At 44.4% G+C, this 23075-nt stretch overlaps 1 protein-coding gene across 8 annotated transcripts in view; it reads right to left on the bottom strand.

Annotated features, from left to right (window-relative positions):
- Positions 1-23075, bottom strand: part of PUF60 (poly(U) binding splicing factor 60) — a 64003-nt gene that overhangs the window by 10624 nt on the left and 30304 nt on the right. For 2 of the 8 annotated variants that reach the window (XM_077493457.1, XM_077493458.1), the window contains exons 5-8: positions 14776-14892; positions 12517-12678; positions 9817-9999; positions 4760-4973 (exon numbers count right to left, since the gene is read on the bottom strand). In XM_077493457.1, the coding sequence (XP_077349583.1) occupies positions 4760-4973; positions 9817-9999; positions 12517-12678; positions 14776-14892 (676 nt within the window). The remainder of the gene's footprint in view (positions 1-4759; positions 4974-9816; positions 10000-12516; positions 12679-14775; positions 14893-23075) is intronic. The other 6 variants (XM_077493459.1, XM_077493461.1, XM_077493460.1 and 3 more) reach the window with 3 other exon arrangements.

Here is a 23075-nt window from a genome sequence, read left to right as displayed (position 1 = left end):
AGTACTTATCCTAAGGAGTCACCAGGACATCCACTTCAAAAAGGTCTGAGAATCCCTGGTCCAAGAGACAAACCTGTCCAGCCTAGGATTGAAGCTTGACCCTAAAAAGATCCACATCCAGAGACTGCCACCTCAACACAGATTTGAACACCGCTGGGTAAAGAGCCCCTCACATGCCAACATTTAGCTGCTGATGGAGGAATTAAGCAGTTCTGCCCAGGACAAGGTCATAATCACCTCTGCTTGAGTGGCACAACTTCTTGCACTCTACACAGCCATGGCATTCTCTGACTGCACTCAAACTGGGTGACCTTGAAAGCAGAAGGACCAATGCTGGAGAGCGAAAGGCACTTTTCCTGCGGCAGGAAGACCCTGGACTAAGTCCAAATATTTTGACTGTTGCGTCGGAAACCAGAATGATTTTATTTTGAGGTTCAGTACCCAACTGAATTCCTCCAGGACCTGCAACATCCGATAGATATTTGACATCTGGGTCTGAGCCAATTGCTCTTAAAGTAGCTGGCCTGCCAAGTACCCCACACAGTGGGGGTTACTCTGGGTTCTCATCAACCCCAGAAATCAAGCCAAGGTCCAGGCCACTCCCCCTGATGAAATCTGCTACGACGAACTGAATCGGACGGGGTCAGCGGAAGTGCATTCATATTACACGCTGATACCAGAAGCAGGACCATACAGCAAGTTACCGATCAGATGCTTACAATGAGATGTTATTTGGCGTTTATGTGATTAAGCACTTTTCTTATTTAAAATAAAATACCGTATTTGCCGGCGTATAAGACGACTGGGCGTATAAGACGACCCCCTATTTTGCCAGTGAAAACTTAGGTTTTGGGCTATACTCATTATATAAGACTAACACCCTTCGGAGGCAACACCATTTAAAAAAAAAAACATCAGAAACGTAACCACCAAAAAAACACATCAGACTTAACATCAGAAAAAACTTGTGAACTACAAGTCCCAGAGATCCCACAATTGGCAGGCAGCAACAATGAATCCTCTCCTCCAAAGCACCATAAATCATACCTGTATTTTTGGGTAGATCTGGAGCTGGATGTGCAGTACAGGATGCTTTGTTAATATGTAGATCGCCAGGTACACAGTATATGATGCTGTGTTAGTACAGTAGGGCCAGGAACACTGCAGAATACAGTGTGCATACAATGTGCACCGCTAAGCCAATCATGGTAGGCAATGTATTTTACTAATCTGTTGATTATACAAAGCCTGTTCGGATTGGCAGAGGCTGTGACATCATCAGCCCGCGCCGCTCAGACTCATTGTACTGTATCCTGCTCGGATTGACAGAGGTTGCTACTCCAATCCGAGCAGGCTTAGCAAGGCTGTATTCATCAACAGAGTGCATCGGCCACCGGGATTGGCTGAGCGGTGCATACTGTATGTATACAGTATTACCGAGCACTCGGCGGGCTGAAATCCATTGCGGGCACTTCATACCCGGCGTATAAGACGACCCCCACTTTTTGGCTGTGTAATTTAGGTGTAAAAGGTCGTCGGAAAATACGGTTATTGTTTTAACCTTACTACACTATATGAACTTCCCTTTTTGTATAGTATTGCTATTGGGGACTGCTGGAGCGCTTGCAATGTAATGCATGTTGAGGCCCATGGAGACTGAGTGACTGTAAAAATTTGAGTGCTATATGACCATACAGGTAAGGAAATTTTGTGCACACTGAAGTGCACACTTCCTGGTGGTTTTCTTTTCTTTAAATTAATGGAAGACTATTATTGGCATTTTTCCAACTGATGTTATGCGCTATATTCAACAGTGGCTCATGTTTTCTTTGAGGACATTTGAGAGAACTGATTTCTCTTTTGGTTGTTTGTACTTTATATGATTAGTGGCTCACGTTGTCACTTTTTATGGATACTTGAAGACATTTTTGAGTGGCATTTTTCATTTGATCTTTGGTTATACTGTTTATATACGTAATTCGAGACATTTTTGTACTACATATGCACATATAGCGCAGTCTTATTGGTATACATCTCTTCCTGCATTTTTAAAATTAGCTTGGACTGCACCCGCCAAAAAAAAAAAATCATCAATGGTCCTATGTACCTGCGTCAGGCCAGACTCAGGCTACTTTCACACTGGGGCAGGCGCTGGCGGTAAAGCGGCACCATATATTTAGCACCGCCTTGCCATCATTTTAGCGGCACTATTCGGCCACTAGTGGTGCGGTTTTAACCCCCGCTAGCGGCCCAAAAAAAGGGCTAAAACTGCACGCAAAGCGCCACTGCAGCGGGCACTTTGAAGCGCTGCCCCATGGTTTTCAATGGGAAAAGGCGCTTTAGGAGCGGTGAATACATCACTCCTATTGCGCTGCAAAGATGCGGCTTGCAGGACTTGAACTGTCCTGCAAGCTCACCACTCCAGTGCGAAAGTCCTCGGGGATTTCACATTGGAGTGAATTGAGCGGCTTTTTCTGGTGCTTTGCAGGCGCTATTCTTAGCACTATAGCACCTGCAAAGCGATTCAGTGTGAGTCTTTTTCTGAGTTGACTCTGCTAATGAGGACTTCTGCTCTTTACTGGGTTCCACATCTGTGTCCAAAGGGTGATTCTCCGAAACCTCCCCCCTCCAAATCAGGGGGAAGAGGGGAGGGAGAGCACCCACATTTGCAGCCCAGGAGTTCCAATCAAGCAAAGTGGGTTCCTAAATAAAACTCATCAAGGATGATGAATAGGAGTCTATAGCTTGTTAAAAGGTAATGTCAGAGTTTTGAGCTTTTATTGTAATTCATGGCTTGGGTTTTTGTGGCCCAAAAAATGAATTTACTGAAATTTATGGCTAAACTGTGTGTATGAATAATACATTTTGTATAGTCTATAGCTTGCTAATTATATCCAAGAGGTTTTTTTTACGCACGCTAAATATAGCTGCCAAAAACGCCTCCCTTAACATGAAGGAATGGGAGAAATGTGCCCGCGCAACAGATGAAAGATCAGATAAAAGTCAGGAACTCAGAACTGATCTGACCCTGGGGGGAGCCATTACAGGGTGAATTGTCCCCCACCACTACCTCCCTTGCCCGCTTTCCATCTTGGCTTGCTGAAAGATACATGGCCTTACCCTAGAAGGGGAATACATGGCCAATCAGCTTTAAGGAGTTTTTGCTGCAACATATTACACTCAGAACAAAACCAGAGGCCAACACCCATAGAAAGAAAATCTTCAGAGAGACTTCAGGAGGCAAAACCACCTCAGGACAGCAGCACAAAATAGAGGCTGCACTGTGCTGGGTAGGTGTAATGCCAGGGAAAGTGTTAGCATAACCCAATCCTCATGGATTTGATGAAACCTTGCGTGTTGTACCATTAAAAATTTCAGGGGGCTGTAGGAAACGTGCACCTTACATTGGTGGTCAGCGGGAAGAATGGCACCCTTACAGACTGCTAAAAAGATTATTGGTGTCACGCTACTGGCATTTTCAAGTGGCACTGGCCCTGGAAATATGCAGACACCATCAAATAGGAGGTCAATGTGTTTTAGTAACCGCTAGAAACTGCTGGAAAAACCTCTATAGCCGCGTACACACGGGCGGATTGTATGGCCTACTTAGTCCGTCATACAATCCGACGGACAGTCCGTCATACTTTCGAATGAACGGACTTGACCACACACGGATGCACAAACAGTCCGTCGAAAGCTTGCGCGATGACGTGTACAGCACGTACAACGGGACTAGAAATAGGAAGTCCAATACACAGCAATGCAACCTTCCGCCGTGTAAATCCTTTCTGAGCATGCACCATTCTTAGTCCGTCGAACTAGCCTACTCACGAGCGGATTGTCCGCTGAAACCAAAGTATGACCGACAGTATTACGGAAATTCCGAAATACTTAGTACGCCAGACTGCACGCTGAAAAAGTCCGCTGAAGCCCACACACGAGCGGACTGTCCGCTGAAATGTGTTTCGACGGACTAAGTAGGCCATACAATCCGCCCGTGTGTACGCGGCTTATCTGAAACTAACTCCAAAGGTGAGAAGGAACAGAGCCAAAACTATGACTGGGAGACTCTACGGAATACAAGCTTACTCTCAACAGAAAAGTATCAGAAAAAGGAGCCCAGGCAAATAGTATGAACACTATAATAAGTTTTATTCGAAGTTGGTGTCTGGCCTCCATTTCTTTGCATGCGCAACAGTAAAGCAGTGGCAGACAAGAGTCAGTGTGTGCCCAGAGTCAGAGGAGACACACAGGGATTTCTGGAGCAACTATTTTGGAAAGCACTTGACCCCGATCACCAGATTTGATATTTTAAAACACTTCTGGTTGGGGCAATGGTTAAAAAAAAAAAACCCAACAAGGATGCACTAAAGGCAGAATGATCTGACCCGGAAATTCAGGTGACACTGGGGTAAACGAGCTACGATCTGACCCGGAAATTCAGGTAAAACTGGGGTAAATGAGCTACGATCTGACCCGGAAATTCAGGTGACACTGGGGTAAATGAGCTACGATCTGACCCGGAAATTCAGGTGACACTGGGGTAAATGAGCTACGATCTGACCCGGAAATTCAGGCGACACTGGGGTAAATGAGCTACGATCTGACCCGGAAATTCAGGCGACACTGGGGTAAATGAGCTACGATCTGACCCGGAAATTCAGGCGACACTGGGGTAAATGAGCTACGATCTGACCCGGAAATTCAGGCGACACTGGGGTAAATGAGCTACATATCAGTGGCAGCACAACATTCTCACCTATAAACCCGTAACCCTTGTGTTTGCCTGTTGTGGGGTCTCGTGCCAACATACAAGACTTGATCTTCCCAAAGGCCTCAAACACACTCTTGATATCATCATCGGAGAGATCCTGGTGCACGGAGGCCACATAGATTCTGTTGAAGGAGCGGGCTTCCTCTGCCAATTGGTCTATGATGGGCTGTGCCTGGCCAATGTTGCTGGGTCTGCCAACCTGAGATGAGACAGCGCGTAAAACATGGCAAGCATAATACATAGCTAAAGAACTCATTTTAAATAAAATTGGCTTCTAATTGCAAATGAGAGAAATGCATGCAAATAGTGTGCGAGGAGGTATTCACTAGCAATCACAAAGTGCAGTACACATGTGTATATGTCAATCATTGTAACTTTACCAGGATCCTGCTACACACTATGATTTCTGGTAAGTAGATTATACTATGGTCTCATCTGACAGCCATTGACATTCCCAGAGGGGGGGTCAAACATAATATTTTGAAACGCTACAAGAGACTGTGAACATACTACAAGAGATGGCTAGAGATTTGGAATATGCCACATGTGTGTTTGGGGACAGGCTGCAGAAGACAGAGACTAGGGATAAATTACATGGGACTATTAGAGATCCCTTTCATTACAATCCTATTACATATCTATGGTCCCACTCCCAGTAACGGCTTTCGGGGCTTAAGGGCTGAACTGTCTGTGTACATTCTCAGCCAACTTTCAGTTTTCTATTGGAAAAAGACTGTGCACCCTTACTACTCCCCCCCCCCGCCCCCCCCAGCTGGGTTAAAGGATCATGAGACACAATGGAAAACTAGAGATTTCTAATTTGTTCTGATAAATGCAACTGTCTAAACTCCAAGGATTCACACAGTCCATGAATCACAATTCTCTGAACTCATGAATTCTATGAAGCGCTGCATTTCAGACAGATACAAATATTCAGGTAAAAAAACAACAACAAATAATATCTCCCAATTAATTTCATGTTATTTTCATCAGTTTATAGCTGCATAATATCGAAAATGCTTGTTCCTCCTCACACTTATATCACTAGTAGAAATGAGCAAGACAAACACTACTGACCAGTCACAAGACTGGGAAAACATTCAATGCCTTATAGCCAGAAGCTCTGTCCATTCTTCAGCCACTAAAAACAGATATAAAATGCTGATGAAATGGTACATATTCCCTTCTGGTAGGACAGGGTCCTCATCATACGACTACTGTGAATGCCAATCCACAGTGATCACATAATCAGGAAGCCCATGTAACCCTACTGTTGTATTAAAGTGATTGTAAAGTCTCATTTTTTTTCCTATTAAAATAACAAACGTTATACTTACCTGCTCTGTTCAGCGGTTTTGCACAGAGCAACCCTGATCCTCTTCTTCCCGGGTCCCTGGCTGGAGCTCCTGGCCCCTCCCTTCTGTTTCCCCCACAGCAAGTAGCTTGCTATGGGGGCACCTGAGCAGAGCTGTAGCCCAGTGTATCCATTCAGGCATGGAGCTGAAGCCCGGTCTGTCCTTTCTCTCCCAATTGGCCAATTGAGTTTGATTGACAGCAATGGGAGCCATTGGTGCCGCTGCTGTTTCTCAGCCAATCAGGAGGGAGAGTCCCAGATGGCCGAGGGACTCGTGGACATTGCTAGATAGAGAGGGGCCTCAATTATTAGGTGGGCTGAGGGCGGCTGCTGCACACAGAAGGCTTTTTATCCTAATGGATAGAATCCATTAAAATAAAAAAACCTTCTGCCTTTACAACCGCTTTAAAGTGAAAGGCTGGAAGGGGTTAACCCACTTCAAAACCAGGCCAATTCTGACATTTCTGTCATACATGAAAAAAAAATCTGCGTTTGCTAGAAAATTACTTTGAAGCCGAAAACATTATATATTTTTAAGCTGAGGCCATGGAGAATAAAATGGTGGGTATTGCAATTTTTATGTCACACAATATACTTATGTAGCAGTTAATTAAAAGCAAATTTTCAGGAAAAAAAAAAAAAAAAAAAAAAAAACTTGAATATAGTAAACACAATATATATATATATATATATATATATATATAAAATGAAAAATGTTACGGCAAGTAGATATCAAACATGTCACTCTTTAAAATTGTGCACAGCCTTGGAATGGTAAACGACACAATATTTTTTTCCTTAAAAAAAACATTTACAAGGTTACCAGTTTAGAGTTACACAGGAGGTCGGGTGCTAGAATTTTTTGTCGCTCTGCCGTTTGCAGTGATACTTCACGTGTGGTGAGATGCCAGTTTACATATGTGTTTGTGCATGAGAACAGGGGTGCTTTAAAAAAAAAAAAAATTTTTTTAAATGTATTTTGTTTAAAACTCTCTTTACACTGTATTTTTTATCTCATCTATAAACTTTATTGCTATCACGAGGGATGAACATGCCTTGTGATAGCATGAGCAGGGCTGTCTTAATGCATGGGCTCCCCTGGGCACGCCCCAGGTGCAGGGGGGCCCCATGATAGTCTTACAGTATCTCATACTTGCCAACTGTCCCAGGATTTGCGGGGCCAGTCATGCTTTTTACCAGTCTGTGTCCTGAGCAGCATCCTGGAAGCTGTACTGTGCCTTCCTAAACCCAGTATTCTGCCCTCCTGACCCCCCTGTACTGTGCCCTTTGTAATTTGATTAGTCTTTGATTTATGGAATGCTTTTTGTATTGTTTAAAATCAATTTTATTGAACAAAACAAATAAATAAATGCTTAATTCCATCAACTATGAGTGTAGGTGCATACTGGTAGGGGCCAAGTGCATTACTTTGCCCAGGGGCCCACGATGCTATTAAGACGGCCCTGAGCATGGGCCGTGACAGGTGCTCTCGATGGGATCTTTTGAACCCCAGATCTCTTCTGGCCTCTAAAGCATCTGATCAAACTGTGATCAGTTTGATCAGATGCTCTACAAGCTGATAATAAATTGTAAATAAACAAACCGAAAACGGAAGTGCCAAAACCCTCATCGCTTTCGAGTTTTTGATGTCACACACTTCCGCCACAGTGCTTGGATCAATTTTACCTGATAGCAATTGCCTACTGTAAAAACAAACTGTACCACGATCATGGATATAGTCTCAATACAAGGCCATATAAATTTATTTTATTTTTTTAAATGTATGGCGGTATTGTGGCAATTAAAGTTTGCTTTTACAGTTTTAAAATAAACTTTTAGGGTCCTTTCACACGGGGGCGGATCAGTGCTGATCCGCCCCGTGGATATCCGTTTGCTCATCGGGTATCACTCAGTCGATCCCCGCTGAGCAGGAAGATGACAGGTCTGTCGCTGCACACTGTGCAGGGACGGACCTGTCACAGCACCGCTCTCCCCTATGGGAGATCGGATGACGACGGACCGCAGTGTCCGTCGTCACCCGATCCAATGACGGATGGAAAAATAGCTTTTTCCTCCGTCACACTTTTTCGGATCCGGGCGGGTCGGATGTCAGCTGACATGTCACCGCTGACATCCGACGCTCCATAGAGGTCTATGGAGCGTCCATTCAGGTCCGCCTGAAAAACTGACAGGCGGACCTGAACGGATCATCAGTATGAAAGGGGCCTAAATCACATTAGATTCTTTCCTGAGATTCTGAATGTGTACTCACCATGAAATCCATTTCCTTGTGTCCATTGAAGGACACAACAGGATGTTTAGATTGTAACCAATGGGTTTTTATGCCACCTGTAGAAGATCTTAGGTCACCCTGTAAAGATTAGGCTGTGCCCTTCAATGAACGAAAGAGAAAATGGGATTTTTGCTGTCAAAGTAAAATCTTTCTCTACGCTCAAAGGACACAGCTGCATCTTTAGATCGTGATCAATTACTTCTGTTGGTGGCATAATAACCTATTGGTCACCATCTGAAGATCCTCCTGTGTCCTTCAATGAATGGAAGAGAAAGCAGGTGGGTGCAGCAGACAACTTTTAAAGCTGCAATTACTCTGTGCCAACCTGTGCTGCAGCTATAACCCCGTTTTTTGTTTTTTAGAGCTGGCGATGTTCTAAAATGTAAAAGCTACCCTACTAGCCAATTAGCTTCTCCGGGGTTTTCTGTCCCACCAGGGAGCCCAGGAGTGAAGTCAGGGCTTCCGCCGGCTGATCGTAGACCAGAACATCCCCAATCATCTCTATGGTGTAATTCTAAGAGAATGGAAGCGACGAGTATGGGCTGTTCACATTATGCCAAAACCGCAAGTGACTAACACTTACGGTTTGGGCATACTGTAAACAACCCATTTTCGGATTGGGAAAGCATCTATTCAAATCAATCTTGGTTTAATCAGATTCTTTTAAGAGCAGATGAGAGCTCTGGGGTCTAAGAGATGTCTCATGGTTTATTGTGATCATAAGGGATGTTTACATTCATTGTGATAGTAGTAATAAAAAAAGAAACAGTAAAAATAAAAACAAATAAAAATATACTAAAGTTTTATTTTTATTTTTTTTAAAGCTCCCTGTTCCAACAATGCTCGCAAATGCACGCGTCGGTGCGTAGGCGGCGATCGCACCACAAGTGAGGTATTGCTGCAAATCAGTTTTAGTGCAAAATTTCTAGCACTAGACCTCCTGCGTAAATCTAAAGTGGTAACCAGTAAACGCTTTTAAAGTGTCGCCTACCCATAATATAATGTACGTAGTGTTGCCGTTCCATGGACTGTGTGCAATTATAAAGCGTGATGTTTGGCATCTACTTATGTGATGCAAAATCATTTTATATTTTACCTATTATATTGTGTTTTGGTGCATAAAAATGAAAGTATTTTTTTTGAGTTTGAAAAATCGCTTCGTAAATACCGTGCAAAAAAAAAAAATAATAATAATTGAAAAACCCACTATTTTATTCTTTAGGGCCCGTTTAAAAAATATATAATGTTTGGGGGTCCTAGGTAATTTTCTAGCAAAAAAAAAAAAAAAGAAAAGAAAATTTTAACATGTAAAACAAAGAAAAGGCCTGGTCTTCAAGTGGTTAACAACGCTTCTTGGCTGCGGCCTTATTCATATTTACACTTATTTGCGCTCACCTTGATAATCCTTCCACCCATGACGGAGTTCATCTGTTCCGGGGCGTGCTGAGAAGCTTCAGGGACAGATTTACACTTATTTGCGCTCACCTTGATATTCCTTCCACCCAGCATGACGGAGTTCATCTGTTCCAGGGCGAGCTGAGCAGCTTCAGGGACTTCATACTCCACAAATGCAAACCCCTGCAGAGAAAAAAAAAAAAAAAAAAAAAGACAATCAGTACTTGGACCACAGATTGCCAGGATCAAATCTTTCAACACTCAAGGATTAGTATTGATGATAAAAAATAAATAAAAATAAGTCAAAGCTTTACGAATGATTAAGGCCGGGTTCACACTATTGCGATCCCACATCCAGTTTGCAATAGCAGGAGAATGTGACTGGCTCTCTACGGACCCATTTCACCCATCTCCAATGCAAATTCGCACAGGGGTCCTGTGCGTCTTTTGGTCCGTTTCAGGTCTGAATTCAGCCCAAAATTCGGGTTGAAATCGGACCTGAAATGGTGAACCAGGAGGCACCAGACCCCCTGCTGTGAGCCGCATCGGCATCCAGTGTGAACTGAGCCTCAAACTATAAGCATGGATAAGCCATATCTGTGAGATCCTGCCTGGAAATGGAGAATTACGGTAGCAGTTGCCGTTAATACAGTGGTCCCCGCTGGCATGCACCCTTCACAGAATGCCTTGCATTTTTTTTTTCAAATATATCCAACATGTTCTGTGATTGGAAGAGGTGGTGAAATTGATGTCACAATCTCCACCTCACCAAATCAGAGAATGCGTTGGGAAAAAATGTGAATGGCACCTGTGCCGAGCACACTACCCCCTCTGGTCATTTAGCACAGGACACAGAAGACAGTGGCTATCACTGTAGTACCGGCGACTATTACAATAATTCTCCACTTCCACAGCAGACCAATAATCCATACCTGCAGCTCAGCTATAAAGCAGGTGCTTAAAAGCAAACATTAGGTTCTTTATAGCAGTGGTTCTCAACCTTAGTCCTCAAGTACCCCCAGCAGGCCATGTTTGCAGATTTTCCTTTATCATGCACAGGTGCTTTAAATCAGAGTCAATGGCTTGGTATTTTGGGCAACTATTTTATCTAAGAGAAATTCCCAAAAGCATGGCCTGTTGGGGGTACTTGAGGACTGAGGCTGAGAATCACTGCTTTATAGAACAGGCTCGCTGGTCTAGAATGATTTTGCAGGAATCTGTTAAGTCGTTTTCTTCTGGTATGTTTTGTTGTGTAATGTGTACAGACAACTGGTCTCTGCATCTTCGCTGCCCTCAAGCCGATAAGGTTTTCCAAAATAACAGATAATTAACATCTTTTGTTCTTCTAATGCCGTGTACACACGACCGGACTTTGACAGCAAAGGTCCGACGGAACAAATCCGCCGGACAACTCGATCGTGTATGTGGGCTTCACGCGCCCCTTTGCTGTCTAAAAATCAGACGGACTTTACATTTAGAACACGTTTCAAATCTTTCCGGACGGACTTGAGTCCAGTCGAAAAAAAACGTTCGTCTGCATACTAGTCCAACCGACGAAAACCGACGCTAGGGCAGCTATTGGCTACTACCCTGTTTCCCCTAAAATAAGACCTAGCGTGATTGTCGGTGTTAGCTGCAATATAAGCCCTACCACCCAAATAAGCCCTACTCTGTTTCCTCAAAAATAAGCCCTACCCTGAAAAGAAGGCCTACAAGGACTTTAACTAGGGCTTATTTGGGGGGTAGGGCTTTTATTGCAGCTATCACCGACAATCACACTAGGTCTTATTTTAGGGGAAACAGGGTAGCTATGACCTTCCTTATTCTAGTCCGGTCATACGTCATCACTTTCAAATCCATCGGACTTTGGTGTGATGGTGCGTGGCCAAGTCCGTTAGTTCGGAAAGTCCGTCAGAACTCCGTCAGGCCTAGTCTGCCGGAAAGTCCGGTCGTGTGTACGCGGCATTAGTGTGTTGCCTGCTTGAAACCCTTGGGTGTATGAATGCGCAAAAAAAGGATTATGCCTTTGGAGGTCCTACATGGGAAATGGCCAGGATTGGAGCCTTAAAGGCTCCAATCCTGAAAGAAAGCAAGTCTTGGCACTTACTATGTCTGACCTCCAAGCGTAAGCCAATGACTATACTCTCTAATCTTTTCTATTCCCAATAAAGCAACACAGTGATGAAAAACAAATCCTGTTTGCTGTGCATTTTGAGATTTCACATTCTAAATCTGACTGGAGTGTACCTATAGTGTTAAGAATCCCATCCGCCCGACTACCTACCTACACCCCCCCCCCCCCCCCCATGCTTGTAGACACATTTCCAAGGGCCTTCTAGCCAATCTTGTGACATCACAAGCTTTTCATATTCTCCTCCAACGGTGGCAGGGGGCCAATCCTTATCCCCGTACTGAATGCTGTACACTTACTGACATGTATTCACTGTTCAGTGTAGTAGTATTCTGAGCCTAGGTAGAAGTGATGACACCACCTAGGGGGTGGGTCCATGACAGCTTAGGCTCAGATGAAGTGGGTTGAAGAACACTGACCATCCTTCAACCCGAAAGATGGTGACATGTGGTGGTGTAAGGCTCCGAATTAAAAGTATTGCAGCGAAAACTACTTTATTTTTACTTTTGTTGGCTACTTATTTTCAATGGAAAACTGTAGTTTAAACCTGCTTTAAACCTAGTACCCACCTTGTGTTTCATGGTGACAGAGTCCCAGGACATGTCTATGCTTTTTATTGGTCCAAACGGTGCAAATGCTTGCCGAATGGTGTCCTCTCCAAGCTCATAGTAGATGGATCCAACATAAACGCGACACATTATGGCGAGTGCCCGCTGCCTCTGAGCCGCCATCTAGAAAAGAAAGAACACAGCCGTCAGGAGAAGAGCGGTCACCAACATTAGCAATGCACGCAACAACGTCAACCGTGTGGTGTCCCATCCCCCCCACCCCAACCCCCATCTATAGGAAACTTATCCCCCCCCCTTAATCTCACCACCTGCCAACTGCAAGCACCGCCAGCTTTTGACAGCAAGCGGCCCCGACTGGCCGCTCTCGACCTGCAGGAGGAGGAAACCGGTTAGGGAGTCTGAATAAATAACAGCAGGATCCATTACCTGAGGGTTGGGGGTCTCTTCCCCTGGGCAGCCTGTTGGCTACTGGCTGGGGCTAACCTATCCTGTCCTTGTTGCCCCAGCACTCCAACTGAAAGAAGGTCAAACAAGTAAAATCTCCACCCAATGGTCACAATGGCTGTTAGGGCCGGTATTGATTGGCTTTAGTTCATTTCAGAACTGCCTAGTCTATGGGAATGCAAAGGCCGCTGAAGCGGGTCAACTGCACCTGCAATGAATTCTGAATGATATCAGGAGAGAGCGTCACACTATTGTCACAAGCACACTGCATTTGTTCATCATAGCCTGCCACCGGGACTAAAGGTCTTAAAAGTCATGCACTCGGGGGCAGTAGTCACACTACATCCCTAAACCCTGGTTGCCAACACATGGCTCACCAGGTCCCTCTGTGCGGCCTGTGGCATGCTGGGCATTTTGTAGAACGGCAGCAGGATGCAGGGTGCTGGGATGCTCTCTGCATTCTGCACCAAAATTAAGCCAGTATTGTCACGCAGATTGATCTCCATCTGACAGTGGGACTATAGTCCCTGCCAAATGTCATCAAGCAAAGAGCGGCAAGAGAGCAGGCATGTAAACACTGAATGGGGTTAAATTACCCCATAAGCACGGTCACAAAACGAATGCAGGGGGAGGGGTTAACAGCCATGTCACTGATCATCAATGCTGGGGATAATTATGGCAGGTATTGACATCAATGCTTGGGGTAATTATTGCAACATCAATGCCGAGGGTTATTATGGCGATCACCGACACCAATGCGGTGGGGTAATTATGGTGGCCACTGACAACACTGTTGGGGGTAATTATGGCAGCCACAGACGCCAATGCTGGGGGTAATTATGGCAGCCACAGACGCCAATGCTGGGGGTAATTATGGCAGCCACAGACGCCAATGCTGGGGGTAATTATGGCGGTCACTGGACACCAATGCGGTGGGGTAATTATGGTGGCCACTGACAACACTGTTGGGGGTAATTATGGCAGCCACAGACGCCAATGCTGGGGGTAATTATGGCGGTCACTGGACACCAATGCTGGGGGTAATTATGGGGGTCACTGGACACCAATGCTGGGGGTAATTTTCATGGCCACTAAGACCAATGCTGGGGGTAATTCTGCAGTCACTCACACTTACACCAGTGGTGGGAGTTATTGTTGATACCACCAATGGGGCCTTTTTTACTCCCGCTTTCTCTACATTGTGCATAAAAAATACAGAAGGACCCAAATTTATTAGCTGTGCCCATTCATTTTGAATGGGCAGCCTAGCTTAAACCTGCACACAAAAACGAGCTCCTATATTGTGGTCCTCTGGGAGTGTCGGGGGGGCCATACTAAGGCCCTATATACATTTCAAGCTGACAAACGTTGCCCTAAACATGTATACATGAACTCAAGTTTACTGAATGTATAAATCTTAGAAAGTATACAATGTTGGGGTTCACCAAAACCCCAGTTTCCTCTGCAGGCTCACGTGCTCCTTCGGTTTCCTTGCACACACGGCATTGTGACGGTTGGCAATCTTTCCAAGTTCATTATAGAATCCATTGCTACATAGAAAGGAACTGCTTTAAATTCTCCTTATAAATGCTCCAGCAGATGGTACAGCCGACACAATGCTGAATGTAACATGAAGAAGTATACTGTGTCAGGCAACAGAGCACAGTTTTGTCTTGTTCTTTATAATGTAAAGTACATATGCTCTCCCCTGGCATGTACAAGTTACAGACTAAAATGTACCAATGCTTTGCCTTCTATATATTGTCCCATTTAAGTGCAGGCAGCACAGATTTGTTTGAATAATAAATTACTTGCTTCTGTTATCACAGGTAAGTTGGCTGAAGCCCAATTCCATAATAAACCTGTGCGCAAAGGTAAAGGCTGGGGACATGGCAGCGCAAGGGTTGTACCTGACACGTAGTCCAGGCACATCTGAGGGATGAAGGGACAATTACTTATCACAGCTAAAGACACAAACAGATAAATAATGGAATTCACAATTCATATAAAAAAAAAAAAAAAAGGTGACATCACAATGCTACTGCTATAAATTAATTCATTAGAGACTTTGAAGCATTTTAGTGGTTATTTATGCTGTAAACCGGGGATTACACTGCAGAAGAGCGGAATCTGCTGCAGACAGAAAGCAACACCGGAGAATCCCAAAGCTGACCTAGATCATACCTATATAGCATACCTTACTCACACCTTGATTGATAGGTGGCATCACAGGCAGGCTTGGCTCCTATACCCGGCTCACTACTAACAAAGCAGTAAGAAATTCTACAGGCTGGTGCAATGGACAGGTTCTGGCACCGTTCAAGTGGAACTTCACTCTCCCAATCAACATGGATCATTTTTAATCCTCATGTTGTTGGCATTAATAGATAGGAACCTATATCACATATGCTGGTTATAAACTTTTTTTTTTTTTTTTTACATTTGTTCAGTTACTTCCTGGTTTATTGCCTAGGGCAGTGATGGAGAACCTTGGCACCCCAGATGTTTTGGAACTAAATTTCCCATGATGCTCATTTACACTGTAGAATGCATGAGCATCATGGGAAATGTAGTTCCAAAACATCTGAGGTACCAAGGATCATCATCACTGGCCTAGGCAAATGTCATTCATCCCAGGAGTCTTCGGGAGGGGAGAAGGAGCTTTTCCCAGCGAAGCACTCTCCTGCATGCATGCTTGAGCTAAGGGGAGATGGATTGCAAGTAAACGCTACACAAATCATCTGCCCTTACTCAAGATGGCCACGGCCAGAAACGCTGGGAGGGGGGTGGGGTGTAACGACATTCGGCGACCCATCGCAGTTTGCTACGGAAGGGACGTTCTGTCGCCACCATCTTTCTACACCCCACACTCGTCCACAGTAAGGATACACCAAGAAGGAAGAAAGCGGACATCTTGTTACACCCACCAAAGTTTAGCATTCTACACGTATTTATAACAGTCAAGCAAGTTTATATAGTGAAATACAGTACTTAGAACTCCGCCTGACTACTTGGATCTTGAATTTTAAAAGCAGCAGCATCCCTGCTCATCTTACAGGTTTACTAATCTCACAGAAGTTTGCTGCTTTTAAAATTCAACATCTAACCGGTCAGACGGAGTTCTAAGTCCTGTATATCATGATATAAACTCACTTTACTGCTATACATACTTGTAAAATGCAAAACTGCGTTGGGTGTAACATGTCCGCTTTCCCCCTTCTTAGTGTATACTTACTGTGGATGAGTGTGGAGTGTAGCAAGATGGCAGCGACGGAACATCACTTCCGTAGCAAAGTGCGATGGGTCGCCAAATATGTCGTTACAGGGGCTCAGTGATTTCTCAACAAAATAAAGCATGTAGACAAAGACATGCTGGTAGGGTAATTGGCTCCTGTCTAAATTGGCCCTAGTATGTGTATGCATGATAGCGAGTTAGGGACCTTAGAATGTAAGCTCCTCGAGAGTAAGGGACTGATGAATGAATGTGCATAGATGGGGGAGTTTGCATCTAATATAATATTAAAATGAAAATAGTTATAGTGATATTAAAATTAAATATTGTTTTTGGTGCTCAGATGCAGTGCAGATTCACTTTATTCCTCCCAGACCCACATCTGTATAGGGGTACAAACTTCCTGTTATGGGGCAAGACAATCCAGAATAAACTGCCGAGATTGCAGAGCCCTGTGCAATTTTTGATTTACGGTTTAAATCTGCAGAGAATGTCCGGTCAGCCAACTAAGGCATAAGGCAAGTGTAGCCTGCGTGTGATGCTTCCTATAAGACAATGACTAGTGTGGACAGGTTCTCTTTTAATGTTGCCCAATGTTGAAAACCTAAAACATAATGTGTACAGATAGAACACAATGGGGATTATTTACGAAAGGCAAACCCACTTTGCAATACAAGTGCACTTGGAAGTGCAGTTGCTGCAACTCTGGATGCACGTAAATGAGGGGAAGCTCTGCTGATTTTATCATCCAATCATGTGCAAGCTAAAATGCTATTTTCCTTGCATGACCCCCTCAGATATACAGCAACTGCACTCTTTCAAGTGCACTTGTAGTGCAAAGTGGATTTTCCATTAGTAAATCAACCCCAATGTGTCTTGGGGGACTTGTGTGCTGACTGTAAGCTACGGGCAGGGTGCACAGTCTCCGTCAATAGCTTTACTCACAGGAAGTAAGCTGCGCAATGCAGTCTCTTCCCTGTTAATGTTACTTTTAAAGCCATGGGCTTAAATGGAAAAAAAACACGTGTTCCCATATTCAGAAGCCTGGATTATCATTTTATCTAAAATGCTGAATTTTATTTGGGACACTTGTCACTGGAACAATCCCAGGATGAGGGGTTACTAGTGTTATTATAGCTGGAGCCTAACCTTTTCACTTTCTGTCTGCTACTTCCAAAGTTCTATGTGAATCTGTGCACTCCTCCTATCTAGATGCTGTATGAGGCTTTGTGTGATTGGAGACACTACAAAGCTGTAACAGAATAAAGGGGGGCACAGCAATACCATGGTGGCATGTTAGGGCAAAGCTTCCTGGTGATACACAGACCTGGCTATAGAACACAGAAGGATGCCAGATGGTAGGATCAACCGGTAAATAAAAGTAATCAGAACACAAAACAATTCATCTTAAAACAGGTTAGTAACCAAGTGCTGCAGTTTGCAGTGGAACTAAAACACACAAAAAAGGATGACCATTGTTCTCAGTCATTACTACCAGCTTAATGGGGCTCTTGACTCAACATATATGGACCTACATTGGCCACGGTGGAATATTATTAAGGAAAGCAGCGGCCAATGACACCATGCACATGGATTAGCCAATACTTCAAGGGCTTAGTTTACATTATTTTTTTTCCTTCCAATTTTAGCTTAAAGCAGAACTTCATCCCTAAAAAGGTAAGTTGCGCTTTTCTGGGGGTTTTTTTGGGAGCGAGTACCTAGTTTTGACAGTTCTGGGTACAGTGGGGTCAGTTGTGGGTATATGGTCTGCACCAGGTAAAGTGGGGTCAGTTCCGGGTAAATGGTTTGTTCTAGATACAGTGAGGTCAGTTCTGGATACATAGTCGAATCTGGGTACAGTGGAACCTGTTCTGGGCATATGGTCTGTTCTGGGGTCAGTTCTGGGCATATGGTCTGATCTGGTCATAGTGGGGTCAGTTCTGGGTATATGGTCTGATGTGGGTACAGTGGGGTCAGTTATGAGGTATATGGTCTGATGTGGGTACAGTAGGGACAGTTCTGGGTATATGGTCTGATGTGGGTACAGTAGGGCCAGTTCTGGGTATATGGTCTGATGTGGGTACAGTAGGGCCAGTTCTGGGTATATGGTCTGATGTGGGTACAGTGGTGCAGTTCTGGGTATATAGTCTGCTCAGGGTGCAGTGGGGTCAGTTCTGGGTATATAGTCTGCTCAGGGTGCAGTGGGGTCAGTTCTGGGTATATAGTCTGCTCAGGGTGCAGTGGGGTCAGTTCTGGGTATATAGTCTGCTCAGGGTGCAGTGGGGTCAGTTCTGGGTATATAGTCTGCTCAGGGTGCAGTGGGGTCAGTTCTGGGTATATAGTCTGCTCAGGGTGCAGTGGGGTCAGTTCTGGGTATATAGTCTGCTCAGGGTGCAGTGGGGTCAGTTCTGGGTATATAGTCTGCTCAGTGTACAGTGGGGTCAGTACTGGGTACAGTGGGGTCAGTACTGGGTATATAGTCTGCTCAGGGTGCAGTGGGGGTCAGTTCCGAGTATATGGTCTGCACAGGGTACAGCGGGGTTTAGTTCCACTGGAAGACGTCACAATCAGTATAAGAGACACTCACACATACAATGAGACAGTCACACCCACTATGGGTCAGGTACATCCCATGCAATAAGTCACCTCATCACACAGTACAGGCCTCCTAGTCAGGGCCTGCACTTAGCTGATCAAACAAAGTTTGTATTATAGACACACTAACTGGATAACATTGGATGAAGGTGCCCACACGTGTTATAATGATACTAAAAAGACCTGGATGACTTATTTTCAACATCTACTAAAATTGTGATTAATAAAAGGTTTAATAAAGAACAGTATTTTCCCCAGGGAATGGAGACGACTCTACTAGCAGCAGACAATGGTTTTGCCTCCACTGGAACAAAGTTGAGAGAAGTATAAAACTTATTAACTATGCAAGAAACCACAAAAATTGAAAATCCTTTCCACAATGAGGGGGACTTTAGAGACTCCCTACTGCATTTGAGGCAACACAATAGAATAAAATAATTTTTTTTTACAAGCTCATTAAAAGATAGGTAATGGGGTCTTGCACAACGACCTCAATACAGTTACAATCAGTGTCATACACAATGTATTAAAACATCTTATGAAAAATAGGTAACAGATGCTGGTAAATCCTGTGACGGGCTTCACAGTCAACACCTGCTTCAAGAGGGATACCGTGGCAGTATCGCCCACATACATCAGGCTTGCAGAAAACAATAAAATTCCAAGGGCACGTCACAGACAGGGCAGATCAGCAAACCCCCCGACAGGGACTCGTGGGTGGTGGGCAATACTTCAGGCGCTGGACCACATAAAGGGGAGAAGGGGGCACTGTACCGACAAGCTGTCATACTAAGCGTGCGCGGTCGCAGTCTGGCTGGTATTTTTTACCCATTTACAGAAGACATTTTTTATACGCTGTGTACATTACCAATCATACCTGTATCAGGGTAGTTATGCAAGACCCCATTACCTAACTTTTAATGTGCTTGTAAAATAAAAACATTTTATTCTATTGTGTTGCCTCACATGTAGTACAAATCCTCTAAAGTCCCCTCTTTGTGGAAAGGATTTTCACTTTTTGTGGTCCCTATTATAGGCTTAGGTTGTGGCATTGTATGCTCACTCCTCAAGACACGGCACAGTATTTTTTCTCTTCTTTACTATGCAATTCTGTATGTAAATTTTGACTAAATTGGCCAAACGCAATAGATAACAGGTCCTCTTGAATAAGATACTGGGGTTGATTTACTGAAGAGCAAATGGGCTGTAATCTTGTAAGGGAATTTTACTCCTTTGGTCTCCGTTGACTGCTCTTCGTTGGTTCTCACCCTACCTATCCCACCGCACCTTCAGGGTCACAATTCTACTTCCTCCTCTCCTCTTCCTTTCGCCGTCAGGGTTCCCCCAAGGTTGTGTTCTTGGACCTATCCAATTCTCGATCCACACCTCCTCCCTGGGTCAGTTGATGGCTACCCATGGCTTCCAATACCTTTTCTATGCCGACAACACCCAACACTCTCTCTACCCCTCAGCTCACTCAATTTTCCTCACTTTTCACTAAATTTACTGACCAACATCTCAGTCTTGATGTCATACCACTTCCTCAAACTCAATCTGTCAAAAACCAAGCTCATAACATTTCCCCCCCACGTGCCCCCCTCCCTTGACTTCTGTCAAAATCAATGGCACAACCATCAACTCGTCCCCCACAACATGCCAAGGTCCCAAGGTCCTAGGTGTAACCCTGGACTCCTAACTCTCCCTTTTCAGCCCACATTCAATCAGGCTTGGTTCACACAGGGGGCGACTCGAGACGACACGACTTGCCGCGCCGCGACCTCAGCGGCGACTTGCAAATGACTTCTGTATAGAAGTCAATGCAAGTCGCCCGAGGTCGCCCAAAAGTAGTACAGGAACCTTTTTTCTAAGTCGGAGCGACTCGAGTCGCTCCTCTTGGAACGGTTTCGTAGTACAGAAAGGGGGCGACTTGTCAGGCCGCGGCACGGCAAGTCGTGTCGCCCCCTGTGTGAACCGAGCCTTACTGTCCAAAGTTTGCCACCTCAACCTCCACACCATCTCCAAAATACGTCCCTTCCTAAACCAATGACACCACAAAGCTTCTAATCCCTCATTGACTTACCTTTACATAGGCTATCAGCCTTCAGTCCATCATAAATGCTGCTGCCAGACTCATCCACCTTCCCTCTCTCTCTCTGCCAAACCCTCCATTGGCTTCCACTCACCCAACAAATTAAATTAAAAATACTAACAAACTTACAAAGCAATCCACAAATCTGTGGTCCCCCCGTGCCCCCCCCCCCCCCAATCATTAACCTAGTCTTCCTCTCAAGACCTCCTGTCCTCTAGTTCCCTTGTCACCTCTTCCCATGCTCGCATCCAGGACTTCTCCAGAGCCTCTTCCATCCTTTGGAATCCCCTACCCCAATGTGCCAGACTATCTCAAACACTATCCACTGTAGGTGATCCCTGAACACCCTTCTCCTCAGAGAATCCTATCCTGCCTCCACCTAAAACTGTACTTTTATTTTCTCCATCGGGCCATCTCTCCCTCCCCCCCAGTTATTCACTTTTGTATCACTTGACCCTCCCTTTCAGATTCTAAGCTCTAACGAGCAGGGCCCTCTGATCCCTCCTGTATTGTAAGTGTACGATCTGCCCTCATGTTTGCCCTGCGCAAACTGTTGGCGCTATATAAATCCTGAATAATAATACATTTTCCATTAGCTTAGTCAATGTGGTGAAAATTCACGTTGCAAAGAATACCCAGTCACCTGCAAAAAAAAAATAAAAAAAATAGTATATTTAATTGCACATGATGGAAGTTAGCAGAGGTTCACCTCATTCACTAAGTTAAGGGAAAAAATCTCCTTGCAAAGTGAAGGTGACATTTGCTTTCAGTAAATCAACCCCATTGTCTCTCAAACTCACATTGTGGGTGTGAATGGGCTTGCTAATTTTCTGTGTGATTTTGGGAACTTTTCCCTTGTAGTAGTTGTCTGGCCTATGTGAAATGGAACACTCTGATGCTCTGCATTTAACTATTCAAAATTTCGCCTGATCTTAAGTAGTGTTAAAACATCTGTACAGGCGGCCCCCGTGTTACAAACAAGATAGGTTCTGTAGGTTTGTTTTCTTGAAAGACCGATCACTTCCACCATGTGTGAATTTGTATGCAAGTCGGAAAAGGTAAATTTTTTTATGTGCAACTCCAGCCCAAAAATTTTTTTTTTTTTTTTTTAGATAGCACAGGTAAAGGTTAACCCTGTAGGGTTTGTTTTCCTGACAGTGCCCCCGTTCAGAAGATTGCACCACACTTTTTGTCCGTGTGACTTTTCCCTGTGATAACTCTTACAGGAGTGAATTTCCCTTCCTAGAAGATTTCCTCTCACTTCCAGTTGTCTCCCTCCGTTTGCAAGTATGAGTTGTATGCAAGTCAGATGTTTGTAACTCGGGGACTGCCTGTATCGGTTTATCGTAGACAATATATAACATATGTTAATGCATGTTTTAAAGCAGAATTAAAAGGCATATTTAAAAGGCAGGGTTTTAAAGGAGAGAAGATACCCTATTGGTCTCCTCTGTCATAATCGCTTCGCCCACCTGTCAGCTGTAATGTGCCCTGAGCAGCTCCGTGTACCTTTATGGCACTGCTTAGTGCCGTGATGCGACTCCCGTGCACACATGTGTGGGAGTGACATCCTTATGGCCTTGCCATTCAACTGGGGCGAACAGGCGGAACCTGTAATGGAGAATGGAAGAAGATGGCAGCACCCATGGCCTGCAGCAGTGCTGACAGATAGACCTCCTGGGGGCCCATTTATTTATTTTTTTAAATCTGCTTTAGGACCATTTTATAAAAAAATTCAAAAAGTTTTTACATAATAAAATTGTTTTTAAAGCTGAACCCTGGGATCCTAAACCACTTTTTTTTATTCCTAGAGGGCTCTCTCCCATTGCTCAACAGTGTCAATCAGTGACTTTTCAATAAATGTCTTACTTTTGGAATAAATTATTTTATGCTCTGTGACATCATTGGCTCTGTGGGGAAAAATATATATACTCGAGCAGCACATTACATTCGACATGGGAACTCAGCACTACATTTCCCTTGATTCATGGCACGGTGTGGTGTGTGTGGGTGTGTATGAGCAGAGCTCAGATATATTCCTTGTTTATATGACTAGAGAGCAGCCTAGCTGCCAATTAATTTCTATGAGTGGGTCATAACTAGGTGCTGTGTAAGTCTTACCCACCCACAGCTTATGTCACCCCCTCTGCTGCTGCACCAACAATGAGCAGGAAACGCTACCTGGAGCCAAGCTGCCAA

The sequence above is a fragment of the Lithobates pipiens genome, unplaced genomic scaffold (assembly GCF_037356315.1).
Source record: "Lithobates pipiens isolate NorthernLeopardFrog02 unplaced genomic scaffold, aLitPip1_a1.2 Scaffold_19, whole genome shotgun sequence".
In the NCBI taxonomy this organism is placed as follows: domain Eukaryota; kingdom Metazoa; phylum Chordata; class Amphibia; order Anura; family Ranidae; genus Lithobates; species Lithobates pipiens.
The sequence above is the reverse complement of the archived record's forward strand: the minus strand, read 5'-3'. Positions and strand labels throughout refer to the sequence as shown.